The sequence below is a fragment of the Rhopalosiphum maidis genome, chromosome 2 (assembly GCF_003676215.2).
Source record: "Rhopalosiphum maidis isolate BTI-1 chromosome 2, ASM367621v3, whole genome shotgun sequence".
NCBI classification, from domain to species: Eukaryota; Metazoa; Arthropoda; class Insecta; order Hemiptera; family Aphididae; genus Rhopalosiphum; species Rhopalosiphum maidis.
The window spans coordinates 56,550,920-56,572,878 of NC_040878.1; the positions used below are offsets into that span (position 1 = coordinate 56,550,920).

Genomic DNA, 21,959 nt, shown 5'->3' on the forward strand with positions numbered 1-21,959 from the left:
CATTAAGAATATGGATATAGCCAAAAGTGAATAGGTTTATCGTTTATATATATCCACCTTGTATAGTTGTATACATATAGACGGTATAGCGAATATAGTAGTACCTAACTGCAGAGGATATTCTCAAATACCTACATTATTACTTATTTATTTATTGATGCACGCGTACTATGCGTATAACGACCTTTCGTGTTTATTAACTTGTGTGTGCATGAAGGTTAAGTTTTACCATAAGAAATTAGGAAAATATTTTGCCAAAATAGTTTACTGTAATTATTAAATTGTGAAAAAAATACAAGACATTTTTAAATAGTTTTGTATTAATGACATTTACGTTACAAATTATTATGTAAATATAAACATTTTTGAATTTACGTACCTTCCTGATTCATAATAGTTGTGTTAAATTATTGATGTATAAATTTAATATTTTAAATAGGTATTTAATTATCGATATTTTCATTTTTCATCCATGTCTTATATATATTATATAAGTATAAATACACATGGGTATGAATATGTATGATGTGTAAATGTGTTATTGCGTAAATATATATATATATATACATAAATTTATTATTACTACTAAAATTTTGTTTTTATATTTTTAATTTATCATTAATAAAATAAAATAACGAATTTCTGTTATGTCACACGATAATAATAATAATATATAAATTAATTATTAACCATATTTTACCATATGCGGTCACGAATATTATAATATATATTTATTATATTATCCGTAATATGAGGTAACCTAACAATGTTTACTATAAGCCAATTTTATTTATTTATTAATATACATGCATAATTATAATCATTAAAAATAACCGTATTTAACTAATATGCGTATTGGTAATTATAATGAGATTTTTATTCAAAAAAAAATAAATAAACCGCGAAAACCATATATAATGTCCTTGGCTACCACTATTGGGGTACAACAAAACATCTGATTGATAACAAATATATTTTTTTTTTTTTTGGTTGTTCCTTATCTATATTATTGATTACCATTTACATTAGCCTTTACAGTTTCCAAGAAATCGTACATTATCATAAATCATAAGCCTTATTCCTTTTGGATAATTTGATTGTGATATGAGTCTCGATGGAGCGTGGTGGCCTTTTGTGTTTTGTATAATTCGTGACATTCGTGTTCTTAATTGTAAAACATAATTTTTTGCCTGTTGCACAAAATGTTTGGAAGGAGCCTGAAGACAACGAAGAGGCTGCTACATCACCCCACTTCACTGCGCACCGTCGAGTACCAAAGGTCGCTGAGGAAAAATTATGGTTAGTGATAAAATGTATTGTTGACTTATGCGATGTATTATTGAACACGCATGCAATGCGTGTTTAAATTTAATTAATTGTGTTAGCTTGACACTGACACAAGTGAAAGAATTCGTAATCTACTAGTCTAATACAAATATTTTACAATACTTCATGTAGTGATAATAAGTTTAAAAGTATTTAATGGATAATATTGTTTATCCTTTGATTGAGTTAAGTGAGTACAGTTTTTTCATATTCAAAGAACAGAAATTTTATATTTTCATTACATTAGGGCTTATTTTTATTTTTAGCCTTTGTTATAAGTAGATTCGGGTTTTTTTAGTTATATATGAAAAAAAATAACACTACAATTTTTATGCACATTTTATATTTAATTAATGGAAAATTGTTGTAAAATTGAATATTATTATTGTTAGTTAGTAGAAATAAAAAGTTTAAATTTTAAGATTTAATATGTATATTTGTAATATGGTAAAGAATTTTGGTTTTAAATAGATCTATTGTTTAATTCATAAACTCTTGTACTAGATTCTGCAGAGTGATATGATAAATTTATTGATTTTATGTGTTGATTTTTTTTTTATTTTGGTCTAAAGATTCAAGCTTCTGGTAGGAAATTTGATTTAATTTGTATTTTGTTGAATCAACAGTAGATTTTATTTCTTTGTATTTAAAGAAATATATATTTACATTTTGTAACTCAAAACTTGTTATATTATTAAATTTACAAAAAAATTAAATCATCTCCACTTTAGATATTTTATTGTACACATTCATAATTTAATTTTCAATTAACTGATCCATTATAATGATCTATCTATTAAATAACAATGTAAAATCAACACCCACTTGTCAACTTTTTTTAGTGTAAACTTAATAATAATTTATTAAATAATGATTTTTAACTATTTAATCAAATACAGTTAGTACTTAGTACTAAGTTAAAATTTACTAGAATTGTTTTACAATTACTGATAAAATATTAATTTAAATTGTTATGCTGTCACTTTATTAATTTAGTCACTGATATGAAAATTAATAACAATGATAAGTATTTAATATACATTAGTTCTTTGGAAAATGTAACATAATGTACTTTTAATCAAATTTTATAACAAGCTTAAAGCAAGAACTAAAAAGATATAATATAATGTTTTATACATTTTTAAAGTAAATCAAACATCAATACACTTTCTAAATAAATATTTTTCCGATTTTGAAGTCCTATATTTACTAATAATGAGTTTAAAAAATAAGTGTTGTCTATACATTTTATACTAATTAATATCACTCCAGTTTTTCAAGGACTGGAATATTATATTTATTACAGATTAGATTTTTAATTAAAAAGACTTGATGCTAACTATTTCTATCTTAATCTAACATATGCAGAACATACATATTTATATGTGTTCTTTACCAAATGTATAGATTAATAATTTTGAAAACAAATTTGAATTTATCGTTAAATCTACTTGAGTCAACTTTCCTAAATTATTTATTTTTTAACCTTAATTATTTCAAAAGTTGGTGAACATGACATTTTTTTAATTTCTACTATTTTAGGATTTAGGGTTATAAAATGAAAAATGATACTATACTAGATCCATTTATATGTTAGGTAAAGAACAAATTTAAATTTCTATATTCCACGAGTGTTAAACTAAAATAGAAAAGATCAGTATCAAATCTTAAATATATTGTGTTAAAATGAATATAGTTATTTTATCAAAGATATTTTCAAGAAACCTACTTCTGGGCAACTCCTAAAACTTGGTAATATGGTTTAAGGCCCTAATAGTTAAACTCCTACATCATTGAGACTCAAATTTCATCTGATTTAACCAAATATAATGTATTTTTTTTCTAAAATAAGTATATGATAAAAAAGAATAATATATAATGTAACATAATATTTTATATTTGCATTTAAACCCCATCATTTATAATATAATGGCTATGTGAGTTTCATTTCATGGGTAATGTTATTTTTAAATTGTATGTAAATTGGAAAATGTATGCATTTTATTGTTGTTTGTTATTATCATGTACTATTATCAGTTTTATAATTATTTACCATATTCGATAGTTATTCTACAATTATTTTAGTTCACAGTATTGTTGGTTTTCTATTAATTTAAAATAAAAATCATACAATATTAAAAAATATGCAATTGAAGAAAATACTAGGACTTTGATTAAAATATTTTGTAATGGTAATATTACCTCAAATTAATTTAATTAAATATAATATATATTGTATTTTATTTTGTTTAAAATAAACAGGTATAGTCAGTATTATGCTAATATATTTAGTACCTTAAAACAATCATATTTTGTGGCTTTATTGATCCTATATGATATAATTTCTTTAAAAAAGCTAAGATTATACATACATTTAAACCTTAATCAAAAAACTAAATAAAAACAATATTAATAATTAATAACTAACTAATAAATGAATAAGTTAAGATAACAATCATTACAATATGAACGAGTAAATTATTCAAAAAAATGTATAATGCGTTTTTTTTTTTAACTATAACTAATTTATAATTTTTTTCTCTCATATTTTAAATTAAATATTTCCAAGTAAAAACACAATTATAGTGCATAATATAAAAAAAAAATACATAAATATTTGTTAAATATGTTTTGTAAAAATTCATTTTCTACTTGCACCAATAGAATGTGATATATAAATTAATATTAAAAAGGCAATTTCAAATTCAAAATTGGGAAAAGTCGTGACAGGATGAATTAATAAGATATTTTTGTATTCTTTGTTATATTAGAAAAAAAAAAATTAAATCAATAATTTCCTCGTCAAATTCTTCTGCAAGAATATTCATTATTGTTACAAGCTACAATACTTTCTTATAAAAGTATTTTAAGCCAAAAAATATCCAAATTTGTCACATATAGTCTCATTACTTAAACTTTATGAAAAAAATACAAACTTTTTTGTCTATTTTAAATATAATATTATTACCACATATATAGTTTATGTGACAAACTATTATAATAACCTAGTTTATAAAGTTTTTTGAAGTTTTGTTGAAACATATCTAAGATAGGCATTCAAAACATTATTAATAGAAAGATAAATGATTTTATTTTTTGTTAATTGATTTTGTTTCTTATTTAATATATTTTTATCAATAAATACAAGCTTTATAACTGCAAGAACTCAAACATATCCATTTTAGTTGTAATAATTAACATATTGGGTATGGTATCATGATGACTAACACTTTGGATATACATTTTTTAGAAGTATAGCATAATTGAAGATTTATCAAACTCATTCATCCTAAAATATTTAAGATTGATATAAAATATATTTTTTAAACAAATTAATAATTAAAAAATGTATTTATGTCCCCCTGAAATGTTCGCTTTTTGGTGTCCTAGTACATTTGCTCGCTTTGTCTTCCTACTTAGCCCTCGGGACAGTTATTTCTATCTACAATTTATATTTTTTAATTACTTATTAATATCTGTTTTTAAAATTTATTTCTATCGAATTAGTTAAATATTTAAATTGATCAACACCAACAAAATATAAATTGAATTAATATTAAGTATATTAGATTATTGAGAAATGATAAAATGATACTCTTTGAATCCATCAAAACTTTGTGAAATTTAAGCCATTAGTAATCGAGAAAAATTAAAATTAAATATGAGGACTACAGTACAATACAAAGTACTTATTAATTATTCTATTACATTGTATAAAAATAATTTAAAATAATCATTTATTTTATTTATGAAAACCAATTTTTAAATTGAAAAAAGTTTATTTCTGACTTTTGTTGACCGAATTAAAAATGTGTAAATTTATGTTTTTATGGTAGTGAGTGCCCATTAAATTTCATTCATTATTAATTGTTTAAAATTTTACAAAGAGTTGCAAATAAAACCTAAATTAATGTAGTTGATAATATTTTTATTAAAATACTTTAATATTATGCAAGTTGTTTAAACATGGATAATAAATTAAAAAATAACTATTGAGTACCTATGAACATATTGTAATTTTAAACATTAAAAGTTGTAGATTATATTATCTTATATAACATTCATCATTCATACATTGTAAAATTAGGAACTTACATTAATTATTTTCATCCATTAAAAGTACAAATAATGATTTAAAAATATACTTTGGAAATGAAATACGTCATAAAATAGAAAACGATCATTATTCTCTGTAATGAAAATAAGAAATACGCATTATCATGCTTACATGTTATATAAAATATAATGTATAATATTAGTTTTTTATGAAGAAATTAATAGGTTAACAAAATTAAATGCAATTTATCAAACTCGTTAATTTTATTATAACAGTTGCTATCTTCTAATTATTTTAAAAAAAAAAACCGTAACATATTAGTACATCATAAAATATTAAAACGTCAATGTAAAATCAATTAGTTTATCGAAATCAATATGAGATAAAAGATTAACCCACATAATTTTAGTGAAAATTAATATATTAAAATTGTTAAATAGTGTTATTTATATGCAAACTGCAAGATAAATAATTATTTACTTTTATTTTATTCGTAATTGGAAAATGAAAGTCATAAATATTTAATATTATATATGTATATCTATAACCCATATCATATAGCTAGTTTATTTACTTATTTAATATTTTAACAATTATAATTAATATATTTTTTTAACCTAGATCTGTAAACATTAAATAAAATTAATAATACGCGTATTTAATTTTACATAATTTCTAATTTTATGCTAAAATCAGAGGAACCTTTATATTATTTAGTGTATTACCAACTCACTTGAAATTTTAATAATTCATACTTTTTTAATAAGCTCTATGTGTAAAGCCGTGGAGGTATCTTAAAAAAAAAAAAAGTAAATTTATAAATTATATAAGATATTGTTATGGTATAGAATTTGACGAATATATGTTTTATATAGGCACTTCGATGTTGTTTTCTTAATAATATAAATAAATGTATAGACCGCTAAATATATCCACCTATCATAGAGTACAATAAAATAAACTTGGTGGAACCATGTATTCGTCGTTTCTAATTGGATATTGATTAATACTTAGAAGTCGCATGTTTGATTATCTACATACCATGGAAATATTTGGTTATGTAAAATCGTAATAGTCATTGTTATGTGAATATATCTAAAAGTATAAAACATATTTTTTCCTATTAGTTCCATATGTAATAACTAATTAAATAATCAATAAATAAAGTTATTAATAAAAATGGTGAAATTTAAACACCTTACGTCATATTTAAAAAAAATAAACAATTAAAATTAAAAATTGTATTTATTTCGATATTCGTTAGGTATATTCAATATTCGTATTTTAACTTAGCTATTTATGTTATAATTTTTTAACCAATAAATAATTTTGTTAATAATTCTTAACATTTTTGTTGAGGCTGTTATAATTTGTTGATTTCAATTATTCATCTACAGTCAAACATAAGGACAATTTCTTAACATAATGAATGTTAGTTTTAATAAATTTTTCATTAAATAAATAAATTGGTTTTAGATAATTAATACTACAGTAATAACTAGTAATGTATCATAATATACCATTGATATTATACCTAGATTTCTTAATTTTATATCATAACCATTATTTTTATTAACTTTTGCTTTATTATGTTATTTTTTCGATACCTTGTAATAATTCATTTTTATTTAAACATACTGTCATAGGACTTAAACATTATGAAAGTAAAATAATATTTTAACATGATTTGTATGCTGAAATATTATTCAAATGATTTTATGATAATGGTCCTATATATATATGTGTGTTTATATATATATATATAAAACCAAATACTATTTAGAAATTAGTACTATTTAAGTACTACAAAAACATTAACTAATTTTAAGAGATGCGATCAAATCATGAGGTTTCCATTACGCGAATATTTTAGATTAGTAATTATTTTAGGAACACGTGTTTCCCTAAAGGTGTTCCTCTTATATTTGTAATGTGTGTGTACACTGTACTCCGAGTATAAAAAACAACTTTCGCATATTTCAGGAAGTCATCAATTTCGTCTTATCTAATGCAAATTTAATTATATCACTATAATATTACCTACTGTTTTAGTAAATACGATTTCATACATTTACTTATGTAATATATAATTAAAATTGATTTGAACTTTTGTAGCTCAAGAGTACGCCAAATCCGAATAGGTATATTATGTTGTTTCGCACATTTTGTATAAATGTAAAACATATAACGATATAACTATGTATACTCGAAGCAAATTTGTACGTTTATAACCTTCAAGTGCGATTATAAAGAGCGATCGCTGTACATTTTTTGTTATCTAGTCTAGTCTCATCAAATGCAAGATTACCCTCATAAAATAACCTGAAGACCGCGCGACCCTCTGTTTATAAGACAGACAATATACATGGATTTAGCGTCTTCTTGTAATACATATAAAAATATTTATGTAATTAAGTTTATTTTTAACAAATAGAGATTCAATCATAATGTAAATAGCCAATCTAAACAAAGAAACCGGGTATATCTAAGTACATTGCAAGCTACAAAAAGTATACGAAATATAAAAAATAGTTTTTTTGATTTATTTTTCTAGGTTTAAATCATATATTAATTTAGCTTTACACAATAGATAAATAAATATTTGTTTTTTACATGATATTTTTGAACAAATTTGTATTGAGCCCAAAACTTGTATGTATAAGAAGGAAATTCACAAATGTGTATTCGTTTATTTTTGTTACTTTAGTAAAAGAATTACTAATTAAAGTTTATTTTTAATTTAATTACTAATCAGCTATTACTAATTAATTAATGTAATATTGTAATGCTATATTACGTGTGTTGATATACATAATGCATATTATTTATCATCTAATAAAAAATTTATAATTAATATTTTATATTTCACGAGGCCTGAAGTTTAAAGGTCTTAAACTAAAGCTTAGACATTTATTGCTAGGCTTAAGACCCTTGTCCTTAGTGTATTAAAATCTGCATGCAAAATAAATAAATTATTTTATTTACTGTATCTATTTGTTTACGTTAGTGAATTATATAATATTGTCAAAGTAAAAAAAAAATGTATTTATTATTAACAAACTTATATATAATTTAGAAAAAAATTTTAAATTGTAAATTATTCTATTGGACATCCGATTAAAAATAATTTATTCTTATATATACTATACATTGACAGTATTATAAGCTATAAAGTATAACCTTTCAAATATACTATCGGTATTATTTCGATTTTTTTTATTTCATTAAAGTATACACCAAATAATTGAAGTTAATGATACATATGGTATTTAATATTGAATCTCGAGTTTACCAAACAATCATATTGTTATAAACTTAAAAATTGTATTACAAATCGAAAGTTAACCTAAAACTTAAATATCTTAAATAGTATTGTTATTATAGTTTTAATTATTACATATTATTACCTTCCGTTATCTTTTTTTTATTTTTTGAAAATCTGTCGTCAGTGATTTCTATAAATTACTTAGTTTGGCACCACTTATTTGGTCCATTGGTAGTTTCTAAATACTAATTAACATATTATTTATAATTAATTTTAAAAATTACCTAACAACAAATATATTTTAATAATATTCCGAACCGAATATCAAAACCAACTCAAATAATATAATGCCGTGTACTGAGAATAAATAAGATATAAATATAATAATTATTAATTTATAATCAATTATGAATTGAGTTTAATATAATGTTCATATTAAAAATATTAATAATAAGAATAACGCATTTTTATTTTATTTAGTATATATAATATAAAATTATTTAATATACATGTTTTAGCATCAGGAAATATAGATATTTAAATTTAAGCTATTAACGCTTATATTATATTAATCTATATTCTATACTATCATATTATGTATTTTTCATAAGTATAGCATTACAACCGTACTACGATAAATGTCGTACCAAACATAGTAGAAATAGAAGTCATCATATACAAAGCAATTTTAAAATGTACTCAGTCATTCTTATTTTGATAATCGGGCAACGATCAATTATTTAAATAAAAATGGTGTGACTAGCTTAAATTCATATTCTATCTCAAGTTTCAACTACCTGTATACAAACTATATATACCATTCATCATCACATAATCTTTGCAAATATTTATAAGCACCTATACGTGTATATTTTTACCAAAGGTCAATTCAATTAAAACCAATTGAGCTAGTTACTAAATTTTCGAGGGAAAATATGTTAAGGCATTAAAAATATTAGCTGGTCAATATTTTTAAATTTTTTATAAGTATCAAAAGTTCAACATAACTAAGGTGTTTAAAATATTAACCATATTTATTATAGCATTGACAATTAGATATATATTAGAAATATAAATGAGAAAATTAAGAGTATTATAGCTGGCTGGGTATTACGAGTATTAAGGTCATTACGCCGACTGATTTACTCCAAACCTCTTCTATCACGCCACTACACGCGCGCTCGCACGCATCAATTTTATTCGTCTGATTTAAACATTTACACGCGGACACGCGTCATGGATGAACTATGGATACAATACTGCTATGAATTAATTGACATGTGTACGCAATATTTGTGCGCCTGTGTGTAACTTCGCCTATTTTGTTTGTTTTTTTACGTAATTGATTTTATTTTGTGTTAATTTTTATATTCATATGATTGACAAACTATTTATCTAGGTACAGGAAATGATGCCGGTGTTCAAGAAGTAGTGGCAAAAAATTCACGGTGGTGGAGCTGGTCAAACCTGATTTATCCCATCCCCACTGGTGTAGGGTTGACATTACTAGCTGTACTTCAATGGCGTCGTTTAAACAAGCAACAGCCAGAAAACGAACAACAACCCATCTATACGCGGAATCTAAGGGTAAATAATTTCATCAAAATACTCTCATAATGTTTAAAACAAGTTATAATTGTTTGATTCTTTTTTGTGTGAATACAATTGTAATGAAAAAAATATGATATGAAAAGTTTACTCATTACTGATTAAACAATGGCAATACAACACTTGTTGGTAAATAACTGTTGCATACACAAGTACGGAATACACAAAAACATTGCATTTTCGTTAGAAATAAATCAGATGAACATAAATATTATATTTTTATAATAATACGAGCGTACTATTAGAGTAAACTTATGGACTATATACTTATTAATATCACATGTATTATAGTGTTAAGTTAATAAGTTTTTTTATCTTAAAGTACAATGCTCGTTAATATAATCAGTTTCTATCTAAAATATGTCAGATAATATAATATCCCATGTTTATGTAATAGGATAATTATTATTTTACTATTAACCTATTATTATTATAGTTGCTTTATAAAATAAAGACTATTATTAAAGATATAATAATTATGGCGATTACATTAATCGCAATTTTTATACTACCTACAATCTACATAATACTTTAAATTACTGCAACTGTGAACCGATTAAAAAAGGGATTAAAAGAAATATTTCTGCTTTAGAGGATTTCAGCCAATTGGAAAACAGATTTTTTTAAAAATTTAATTTATAACAATGCTTTATTTCAAGTATATTATAAAATAAAGCCATTTTTATATTATCTATACTATAGTTGCATATACCATGATCTACAAACAGAAATTATGATATACTTTTATGCTTTTTTTTACGTTTATGCATAAAAAATTTTAAACAAAATCATTTGATTAAAACGTTTGTTCAAAACACATTCCAACCCTGAATTTTCAAGCACTATTTTCTCTCTCTAAATATAAGTTTTACTGATCCAATTGTATAAAATTAAAATATCTATAAAAGCTAATGAAGTGTTACCTACATAATATTATTACTTTTATGCTTGATAATAGATTTTTCACTCAACATTAAAGATACAAATTAGTTCAGTTGAACGCAAATTTGCCATGTTACGTATGGGCCAGAGAGAGAAAATAAATAATAGCTAGCTAAATATTAGAAATGGAAACGATACTATTTAAACTTTTAACGATGCATAATTTTTAATGTACTTATACAATGTTTTTAGTTTGGATATATTTAAAGGTAAAAAATTTAGTTCATCACCCTACGAGTCTACGTCTTTTTCTTCGCTTTCTCTTTGCACAAATCAAAATCGTTAATATCGCCCTTCTTGCATTATAATTTACTTTTGCATAAAAAGTGCTTTATTAATTAATTTATTATTTGAAAATATTAGATAATATTTATAATTAATAATCAGTTAATAATATCTTCTCATTTTTAAAAGATGAATTTATGAACAATGAAATAAATATTTTTCTATATTTATTTTTAATTACTATAATATAACATAGAACTTAAGTCTACAGACTATACACATACCTACACTGATACACTATAATACGTCGTATTATATTAATTATATTAAACGTAACGACGTATTGTAGTGTTAAATTATCTTTACTAAAATATTTGAGAACAAACCCTATCACATTTCGGTTATTCCTTAAATAATCGGGTCAAGTTATAATTAACCATATAGTATTAAATATATTTTGCAATCTTTTATTAGTTAGTTTTAAGTATGCAGTGGTTAAGAAATGGGGCATAGCACTTTCAATAGTTTTAAATAGATAAACATCAATTTCAATTGAATTATTTATTTTATTTAATACTATCAGGTATCCAATTAATAAATTAATATTTTATGAAGAAGTTTTAGAAGAAAAATGTTTATATAATTCCCATCATGAGAGGATTTTTGAACTCAGATTTAGCAAGTTAATATTATTTATTATTATATCATATTGATATTAATAGATTTTGTGATTAGTTATGAATTTATCATGTATCATGTATATAAAAAAAAGCTCTAACTTTCATGTGACTATTTTGTTAGTGTAACAGTACTTAATTGGAAAAATTGGAAATTTAACATGATTGTATTTCATCTAAGTGCTGCGAAAAAATGTCTTTAATTACAATCATTTTTCTAATGCGAAAATCAGTTCTTAATTTTAATATTTCCAATTCAAAACAATAGCTAATGCTCTATACTCAATAGTTTATAATAAGTTAATAACCAATTATCATAATTTTATAATGTTTAAAGAACCATTAACTCATTAATCATTATTGGTTCATTAAATGTTTAGTGATTGTTTATGCAACCTGGTACTAACCTTTTAAATAAACTTAGCTTGTAGTATTTGTATAAAAATTGTTTTGGTAGAAATAGGTATCGCCTCAAAAAACAACCCTCTGTATCATCTGGTCATACCTATTAGGCCATAGACCATTCATTCTGAATAATAATTACTGAAATAACTAGAGCTCGGATTTATATGTAAATACATATTTTTACTGTGACTTGATAAATTAATTTAGGTAAGTGATAAATTTGTTTCAAGGCATTTCCAATGGAATGAAAAATATTTTATTTTACATATTTTGCCATAAGTACATGTTTTTATATATTTATCAATAATTCCATTTTCCCAACCTAATGTGTTTAGCCAAGGCTGGGCATTAACAAGTTAATAAGTTAAAAGTTAAATTAATTTTAACTAAAAAATACATATTTTAAGTTTTTAGCACATATTTATGTACATATTTTGGTAGCATAAATATACATAAATCCAAGCCCTAGTAATAACAATATAATTTTAAAATAATCATGATTTGACAAACTAGATTAGTATCTTTTTAGATTTGAGTTTAATCAATAAGCCTCTTCCGCTCCACATTATATAATATTAAATTCTAAATGACTAGAACTGAAACTGAAAAAAAAAACATTTTAATTTAATTTAATTCTTATTATGTTATTATTTTTCAGCTATCATTTTACAAAGCAATACCATTAAGAGCAATGTCACGTTTATGGGGTTATATTTCAGGATGTTACATCCCTAGGCAATTGAGATATTGGTTATATACTGCTTACTCCAAACTATTTGGCGTTATTATAAATGAAATTGAATTACCTATGGAGTCGTATAAAAGTTTAGGAGAATTTTTTTCTAGGCGTTTAAAAGATGGAGCTCGGCCAATATGTTTGGACAGGCCAATGGTAAGAAATTTTGCATTTATCTTAAATACTTAATGTGTTATTTTAAAGTGATTTAAAATTTTTATGTTATATAGTAGTAGTGTTAGTATTTAAATCAATTATAAATTCTTAAAGGTGTCTCCTGCTGATGGTACCATAGTGAGTGTTGGACGTGTTACGTCCTGTCAAGTCGAACAAGTTAAGGGTGTCACATATACTATCAAGTCATTTTTAGGTTCACCAACTTGGCAAGAAGACATAGTTTCATCAAAATTAGAATCCTCACCAGTGAATACTGCAGAAAAAAGTGATATGATGAAACAAGACTCTACATCCAATAATAATTATAGTGGTTGGTCCATTAATTCCACTTTCCTGTTTTACCATTACGGTCTTCTCACTATGCACATGTATTGCATCAATTTCATATTCAACTTCCTCTCACAAGGCGTAAGCTTTTTTAGTCTTTCGTTTAAGAAACAAGATGTAACATTGTCTGACGATACACAAGAAAAAACTGTGTCTGTTGAACGACAAGACGAAAATGATGATGAATGTCAGCCATTTGATCCTCATTGGAACGAATATAAATCAAAATTATTGCACAATCCAGACAATGAATTGTATCAGCTTGTGATTTATTTAGCTCCAGGAGATTATCATAGATTTCATTCACCAGCTCAATGGACTGTTAAATTTCGAAGACATTTTCAAGGTATAATATTGCAAACATTTTTAATTTTTATATCTCAATATGTATTGATTTAAATCATTTTTGTAGGTGAATTATTAAGTGTCAATCCAAAAATAGCCCGTTTACTACCAGATTTATTTGTGCTGAATGAGAGAGCAGTATATATTGGGGAATGGGAACATGGGTTTTTCTCAATGACTGCTGTTGGTGCTACAAATGTAGGATCCATCAAAGTACACTCTGATAAGGTAAATTAAAAAAAAAAAGTCACACTTAATGAATTCTATAATTTACATTATGTTTATGGTATCTAAAGGGATTGGAAACTAATAAGCGATGTCGCCGAAAAGACTTTAATCAACATGACCGTCCGTTTTCAACTCAATGGTCAATGGGACAAGAAGTTGGAGAATTCAGAATGGGATCAACAGTAGTCTTGTTATTTGAAGCACCCAAAAGGTTTATTTTTGACGTGGAAGCTGGGCAAACCATACAAATGGGACAAGCTCTTGGCAAAATAGAAGTTTCGCACGCTGATTATATTACTTCAAAATGAATTGAGTAATTAATAAAAAAAATTTTAAAATTCTCTTGTCTCATAAAAACTTCAATACATCCTTCTTACAGACTACTTTAAGGCTGACTAAATTTTTAATTAATTTATATCCATATAATAATTATTAATTGATTATTTAGTTTTTATGTTTACGTGATAGAGTTTGGAGTCCTGGTTTTTGTAAACCAGTATTATTATATTATATATAATAATTATTTCAATTTAACAAAAGTATTTTAAAACAATAAAGACAATTTTTTTTTTTCATTATACTCTTATCCCATTTTAAATAATTAGAAAATATATGTTTAAATTATTTTAAAATTAAAAATGAGTGACCAAAACTTATACTTGTGTGTGCAACTATTTTTTCCTCTTTAAAAATGTAATAATCATTATAAATTATCATGATATTTATTTGTGTGATATGTATAAAATATAAAATTAATTATGTTATCTAGTATTTTAAAAATGGTTAGTATGGAGTTTTTTTTTAACTAGATATAAAAATGTACATGTACTCTTATAAACTTCATGGTTCAATTATAATAATTGAAGAAATTAAATAGTTTATTACTAGTTATTGGATACTTTTTATATGAAAATATTATATTCAACAGTCCTGTAGTAAATAGTTTATAATTTTACAATATTTAAAAATGTTTTATGTCAATTACCATTAGTTTTAAAAAATATTTATATACTCATTAAAAATAAAAATGTGCATATTGAATTGCATTTAATATTTATTAAAAATATGTCAATACTTATAAAAATATATATATATAACAATAATTTAACAATAATATAATAGCATAATTATTAAAAATAAAATAAATGTCTTAAAATATCACAATTATTGCATTTGTTTTTTTTTTAATCATATTACAATATTACATATATAATTTATAGATATATTTTGAATCACTTGATTTTAATTTTTTAATATTTATAACTTGAGATTAATACACTAGTTTTTCAAATAATACTCAAGCATTTAAGTCTTCGTCGTGCCATAACATAATATTTATTGAGACTGATTATTTTTCTTCCAAAACATTGTTTGTTTGGCAATATTTGATGATTGAAACATTTTAACCATTTTAGGTTTCAAGTCTTGAGTAACACTGCTACCACTATTATTGAATAAATACAATTACATAAATAAATTGTATAAATATGAATAAGATAATTAAAAAATAGAATTACGTTTCAGATTGAGACGGTAACCTTGACTCTGCTTCTTTGATCAACATAGTTGACAATTCTTTTTGAGACAAATTATTCGTATTACAAAGTTCCTCTAAACATCTACAAAATATTAAAATACAATTTAAAATAACGAATAGTTAATACTAAATATTAAAAAGACAGCATTAAATTAACCTTAAACTAGGCAAAAGAGATGATGTAATTGCACTTGGAGATAAGGTACATTCATAAAGGACTGTACTGAATGCATCTAACAATACACGAGTCAGTTCTATTTTTTTCGTAATATCCAATGTTCTTACAGCTACACCAGAGTACATATTTAACTGTACCATCATCACTAAGAAATTAATTTAAATTAAATTTCATAGTGAATATTACATTTTGTAGTTATTTACCATCTTCTCTATAAACTTGATCTGACTTGGGAGCCAATTTTCCAAAAGCTGTTATGAGTTTAGTTGCAAATACTATGCTATCACTTAACGTACGATCGTCCATAAGACTTTTCATTTGAAAACGACATTTTTCAATAGTATCCTTGTTATTTGTTGACATCATCAGTTGACCAATAACTGGAACTAAGGCTATTTTTACATCACTAAAATCATATAAATTAAATTTAAATTAAATATATTTTTAAATAATTACTAATTTAGTAAACAAACCAATTAGAATCATTTGAAAGTGTAATGAGAGCTGGCACAATTCGATTAGTTATATTTATATCAGACAAGTATGGCATAACAGACGATAATAGTTCAGTCACAGCAAAACGAACTGCTTCTTTTTGACTAATTACACCTATGAAATCAGTAAGTTAATATTGTTTTTACATAGTGTTTTAGTAACTATACCTTCCCAAAGAGAAGATAAAATTAATTCATGTAAACGTTGATGGTTAAGTGCTAATTGACTGATTGTAAAGTGCAATATATTGATGGGAACACCACATAATGGTAATGTACACACATATTTTTTTAAAGTTGCCTCCAACTCATGTTCTTCACGCTAGAAAATATAACATCAAAACATTACGCTGAATAAAAGTTTATAGTTCTTTAATCTCTAATTCACCTCAATTGGAGCTAAAATTGAACACATGTATATACATAGAAGAGTCATTGATGGTAATGCATTAGCAATTTTACCTAAAGATTTTTCAAGATCTTGTATCTTTTTTACAAACAATGGTTTTACCTGTTAAAAATATTTTTTTAGTTATTTATTGCTTTGTATTATGAAAAATAATTATTATAAGTCATACTTTGTTCTGTGTGAACTTGGAACCAAAACCACAACAAAACGATTGAAATAATGCTATGAGTGACTGCAAAAGTTTTTGATTTTCAATTGATACCAAAGATGAAGATTCTATTAAGTTGGGTAACCTAAATATCACATACAAATTAATTAAATGTTTGTAATAAAGATATTTATTTTAAGCACAATAGAAAAAACAAATCGCACATGCATTCAAAAAGCCACTGTAATCTAGGCCATTTTATTTTATTGTCCTCAACAACAGCATCAAAAGTACACATCACTGTACCAATTGTATTATTTGGATCATTATAGAATATTTGTGGATTACACAAACCTACACATATATCAGCAAAACCTGTCCCTGAAACATTAAAAAAAAAAAAAAATAGTGCCCATCAAATTATTATAATAGTTGAATATTATTAAAACTAAAAAGGTATTTATATTCTACTAACTCAGTTCTCCTCTTGGTGTATCTTCATTTCGCAATGATATACATTCCGGGGCAGATGCTACAAATAGCACTAAGTACGGAAGTATGGAACGGATAGCATTAACCATATAGCAGCATTTAGATTCTAAATGGTCAGTTTTTTGTGATTTTTTTTGAGAATCAAGAGTCTAAACAATATAAACCATTCAACTTGGTAAAACAATGTAAAAGCTTTATAACTTGTATTTATTAACCTTAATTTGAGTTGCCAACGAGTTCATTAATCGCAAGAAGCAGTTTGATTGTAAACGGCCTTTGTCAAATGCCCATTTAGATAAGACTGGCAACAAGACTCCAATCGTAATTTCAACTATGTATTTTAAATTATCTTTTAGGCCAATAAAAAGAAGTTCTTCGATCTACAAAATTGTTTATAATACATGAGTAAACAGGTATATTTTTGCTTAATATAATAATAAGCAGAATATATTGAAATGATAATATAAGTTAACAATACAAAATTAACACTAATTACTTGAGCATATTTGTCAGAATCAAAAATATAAACAGTATTGATTGCAATACTTTTAATAGTGGCTGCACGCACAGATTCATCAGTGTCTTCCATCAACATTTGTTGCAATACAGAGAGTAAAGATTGCCTAGATTCAAACTAAATATTTTCTTTAATAAATAACACATTTCATAAAAATATGTATGATTATACTATTTATTAAAAACAATAAAAACATACACTAATTAAAGGGCTAAACCACGAACAAGCCTCTGCAACCAATAATCTTTTCTCAGCATATTTATCTGTTAATAAATGCCATAATTGAGGCAATAATTCTTTTTCGAAAAATTCACTATTTGAGTATTTTAGGAACCAAGATAAACCTAAAATAAAATAAGTAATAAATTAAAAATAGGTATGAATAATTAATTAAAATATAGTCATAAATACCTCCTATAATTGAACTTCTTTCTTTTTTATTAGGCTTTTTTCTCATATTGAATAAAGAATGCAATAATTTTTCTCTTTCTGATATATCTGGATGAATGTGCATTAAGAGAACACTTAAAATAATAAAATCCTAGTATATTTAAAAAATAAACATGATTTTATAAATATATCAATAAAAAAAAATAATGAACATTATATTACTTCTTGTTTTTCGGTTTCTAAAATATTTTCATCATTTTGATTACGCAGCCTTTGATTTTCAAGAATTCGTAAAATTGGATATAAATTCAATTCAACACCATCATCAGATAAAATATTCAAATCAACATCCAAATACATTAATGGCATTTGTTGATCAGACCAACATTTATTCATTAACATATCACAAAAAACTGATGATTCACAATGTTTTAAAACTTTTTGTTTATTACTTTTGCTTGGCCGTAACCACTTTTCCTTAGACATTTTAGGAGTTACATCTGATAAATCTTTAGTTGATTTAAGCCTGTTGAAATAAGAATAACTTATATTATATTAAATTAATTAAAAAATACAAACGTAAAATTAAATGTTATTTACAATTGTAATTGAGAAAGAAGATTTTTGTTATCATTTTCTAGTTGAGAGATTACTTTTGTTAAATCACTGTAGTCTCCGTCTATCTATAAAATATTATGCGTTAAGTAAATAATTATATTTAAATGACTAGAAAAATACCTGGGTAGCAATATTTGTGTAATTTTGTTTTTCACTCTGACAGGATACATCTGTTTTCAAGTAACTTTTAGCTCGATCCCTGTATAAAGATAATAAATGAGGTGGTCTTGAAATATTCAGACCAACATCATCCCAGATTTCAAAATCCTAAAATCAAAGCACAATTAGATTATATTCAATACATATTACATAAAATAAATCTAGTTTAAATAATATAGTAATATGCATGTTACATAATACTATAAAATATATAAATGCTATTGGTTTTTTTTTTTAATTGATAAATTTAAAATGATGCACAAGCAAGTAGATTTTAGCAAATAATAAAATATTTTACTTGATTTTCATTTTCATCTGCAAATGTAATAGATGTCAACTTATAATTATGTTGCATTAGGTATTCATTAACTAAAAAATTGAGAACTCGCTGTTCATGTGGTTTAATTCTATCATCATATTGGCTAATTTTAGGATCTTCCCTTGCAAATTCATCAGATTCTAAAAAAAAATGTTTCAAGTGATTAATATACTTATTCAGGTTTTATTATACACAAAAACAATTTTAATTTGACTAGCTATTATTATTAAGTTGTTAAATACTAGGTATGATATCATACCTATGAGATAATAAAAACATGTTTGTTAATATATAAAATATGAAGAAAAAACAACTATATGTTTGTTTTAAAATTTAAAACAATATTACCTACAGCTGCCACTGTCAAATTTGTTCTGAGGGCGTTAATTGTGTCTTTGGCTTTGCGCAGTTCAAACTCGAGGATAGCTACTCGTTCATTGACCGTCTTATCGCCATCTTCCGAGTACCTGGTCATCTCTAACGAGTCTAATGTAGCTTGACTCGACGAACGAGCTAAAAATAACAATTTTTAATAAAAATAAATTAAACACATATATAATATTAATAAATTCAGAACACATTACATGATGTATAACGATGACAGTAAAATATTCTTATGCCAGCCTTACTTACCCATACTCAGCGTAATACTGATGTTGTCGTTTTGGGGGGATGAGTGTTCAAAGTTGCTGGGGTTGGAGAAAAACTCTCGGAGTCCGGGTAGTTCCTTTCCGGCTTCAACGAGTTCATAATGGAGTTCCAGAGCAGTGAGCAACAGACGGTCATCCAACAGTTTTTTGGCTATGTCGCCGTAGCTCGGACCTGTCGGCCCGTCCTCAGCCATCGTTCCTGAGATCCGTCGTGCACTTGCAGACGGACGGACGAACAAAGATGTCGGGAAACCAGAAAATCGAAGGCGTCTAGAGGACGGGCATAGTCACGACGAGAATGAGTAGTAAATTCTTTTGAGACTACTAATTTCAAAATAACCATAACATTGAACATAATAACGTTATCTAATCTATCTACGTGGTTAATAATTTTGATAAAGTCTACGGATAGCGGTAACGGCCAGTTGCGTTGGCCAGACTGCGATGCATCTTTCGGCGGGTGTGCGGGGCGCGGTCGTCGGGCGCGGCGCGCGCCTGGTGCCCTGATCATTCGTGGTAGTACACTGGCCGTACCGTATAAATTCCCATTGTAGTAAATATAGTAATAATAATAACAATAATAATAATAATATATGACATTCGTGTACACGTTCCGGAATGTTGTGGAATGCGGATCGGGAGATTACGTCGTCGTCATCGACGACATGCCATCCACAACGACCGGTGGTAGTGGTAATGTCGACTGTCGACTGACGTTAGTGGTGGTGGTAGAGCAGCAGCACTGAGCACGTCGTACACCGCACACGTCCTCAACTGGGCGGCTTACTAGTCACTGTCTATAGTCAGTAGTGCTGTACCGTTGGCCGCGCGTTTCTCTGACGTTCGATCATTCCCGACGGTAATAACTATTATATTCAACTCGCGATTGTTGTTGTACCGAAGACACGCGTATCCGTTTCCCTCCCACCATCGCAAGATTTCCATTGCCGTGAAGGCGTCGTCGCCCACGCAAACGGTTTTTATTCTAATTCGTTTGTGTTCACGCCGCCGATATTATTACTGTTGTTCATCTGATACGATGACCATATTATAACGGTCGTGTACCCGGCGACGTGTGAATAAACTGTTCTAACTAGGTGCCTTGTTATTGTTCGTCTTCTTTTTGATGGATACTCGCTGATCGTGCAGAAGTCGCCCACCGACTATCGATCTCCGTTGATTACTGATCGTTACGGGCCTACCCACCCGTACCAAGTTAACCATAATATATTCGTAAACATGTCACCTGCCGACTGACCGGTGTCATGTTCCGTTGCATACCGATATTCAAGGGCTGCAACAGGCAGGTGGAGTGTGTGGACAAGCGGCACAGCTCGTTGAATTCGGTACCTGAAGAGATACTCCGATATGCCAGAAGCCTGGAGGAGCTGCTGTTGGATGCCAATCACCTCCGTGAACTGCCAAAAGTAAGTGAAATATGGATAATCAGTTTCTGTACTCAATTACCCCCTGCTGTCCAAATTTGGTCGACTATCATGAGCACAGGTTCACGTCAAGAATAGTAAATGGGTACCCACTAATAATCGATGTCTTTAGTTGGTTTTTTTTTAAAGTAGCTCGCAACTAGCCAAAATTATTTTTACTAATGGACTGACAGGTGTATTCTATCCTGCAGGCATGTTCATTATTGTGTCTGTCTTTTATAAACACCAGTTCTCGGCTGTTAAATATTTGACAATTAGTTTCTGTAATTCTACAAATATTTAAAG

The 21,959-nt window shown here is 26.0% G+C and overlaps 3 protein-coding genes across 6 annotated transcripts in view; 2 read left to right on the forward strand and 1 right to left on the reverse strand.

Annotated features, from left to right (window-relative positions):
• The first annotated feature begins 1,024 nt into the window (after positions 1-1,024).
• Positions 1,025-14,659, forward strand: LOC113553794 (phosphatidylserine decarboxylase proenzyme, mitochondrial). Of its 3 annotated transcripts, none has more exons than XM_026957323.1 (6): positions 1,025-1,299; positions 10,048-10,235; positions 13,164-13,397; positions 13,512-14,091; positions 14,158-14,318; positions 14,387-14,659. In XM_026957323.1, exons 1-6 carry the CDS (start codon positions 1,203-1,205, stop codon positions 14,624-14,626), a joined length of 1,500 nt encoding a protein of 499 aa, XP_026813124.1. In that variant the 5' UTR covers positions 1,025-1,202; the 3' UTR covers positions 14,627-14,659. The 3 variants fall into 3 exon arrangements, with proteins under 3 accessions (XP_026813124.1, XP_026813126.1, XP_026813125.1); XM_026957325.1 differs by lacking the exon at positions 1,025-1,299 and adding an exon at positions 1,364-1,516; XM_026957324.1 differs by lacking the exon at positions 1,025-1,299 and adding an exon at positions 9,812-9,951.
• An 835-nt stretch (positions 14,660-15,494) lies between these two features.
• LOC113553862 (RAB11-binding protein RELCH homolog) lies at positions 15,495-20,588 on the reverse strand. 2 transcript variants are annotated; one of them, XM_026957415.1, is made up of 20 exons: positions 20,213-20,588; positions 19,928-20,092; positions 19,559-19,719; positions 19,222-19,368; positions 19,084-19,166; positions 18,706-19,009; positions 18,505-18,634; positions 18,292-18,437; positions 18,073-18,210; positions 17,792-17,956; positions 17,560-17,725; positions 17,309-17,465; positions 17,106-17,229; positions 16,916-17,038; positions 16,696-16,849; positions 16,507-16,642; positions 16,237-16,439; positions 16,013-16,178; positions 15,836-15,937; positions 15,495-15,762 (listed from the first exon to the last, which is right to left on the reverse strand). In XM_026957415.1, the coding sequence occupies exons 1-20, from the start codon at positions 20,421-20,423 to the stop codon at positions 15,654-15,656; spliced, it is 3,090 nt and encodes a 1,029-aa protein (XP_026813216.1). In that variant the 5' UTR covers positions 20,424-20,588; the 3' UTR covers positions 15,495-15,653. The 2 variants fall into 2 exon arrangements, with proteins under 2 accessions (XP_026813216.1, XP_026813217.1); XM_026957416.1 differs by lacking the exon at positions 20,213-20,588 and having other exon boundaries at positions 19,932-20,074.
• Positions 20,589-20,818: 230 nt separating this feature from the next.
• LOC113553861 (protein lap4-like) overlaps positions 20,819-21,959 on the forward strand; it is a 29,915-nt gene continuing 28,774 nt past the window's right edge. The window contains 1 exon segment of the mRNA XM_026957414.1: positions 20,819-21,656. Coding sequence (XP_026813215.1) covers positions 21,495-21,656 — 162 coding nt within the window. The 5' untranslated portion in view covers positions 20,819-21,494.

Excerpts from the sequence above, each read along its gene's own strand:
- LOC113553794 (XM_026957323.1), top strand. The coding sequence starts at position 1,203 with ATGTTTGGAAGGAGCCTGAAGACAACGAAGAGGCTGCTACATCACCCC. Across the intron at positions 1,300-10,047 it reads GTCGCTGAGGAAAAATTATG|GTACAGGAAATGATGCCGGT; the intron begins GTTAGTGATAAA and ends CTATTTATCTAG. Across the intron at positions 14,319-14,386 it reads TCAAAGTACACTCTGATAAG|GGATTGGAAACTAATAAGCG; the intron begins GTAAATTAAAAA and ends TGGTATCTAAAG.
- LOC113553862 (XM_026957415.1), bottom strand. The coding sequence starts at position 20,423 with ATGGCTGAGGACGGGCCGACAGGTCCGAGCTACGGCGACATAGCCAAA. Across the intron at positions 19,167-19,221 it reads ACACAAATATTGCTACCCAG|ATAGACGGAGACTACAGTGA; the intron begins GTATTTTTCTAG and ends AATATTTTATAG. Across the intron at positions 18,438-18,504 it reads AAGAAGTTCAATTATAGGAG|GTTTATCTTGGTTCCTAAAA; the intron begins GTATTTATGACT and ends ATTTTATTTTAG.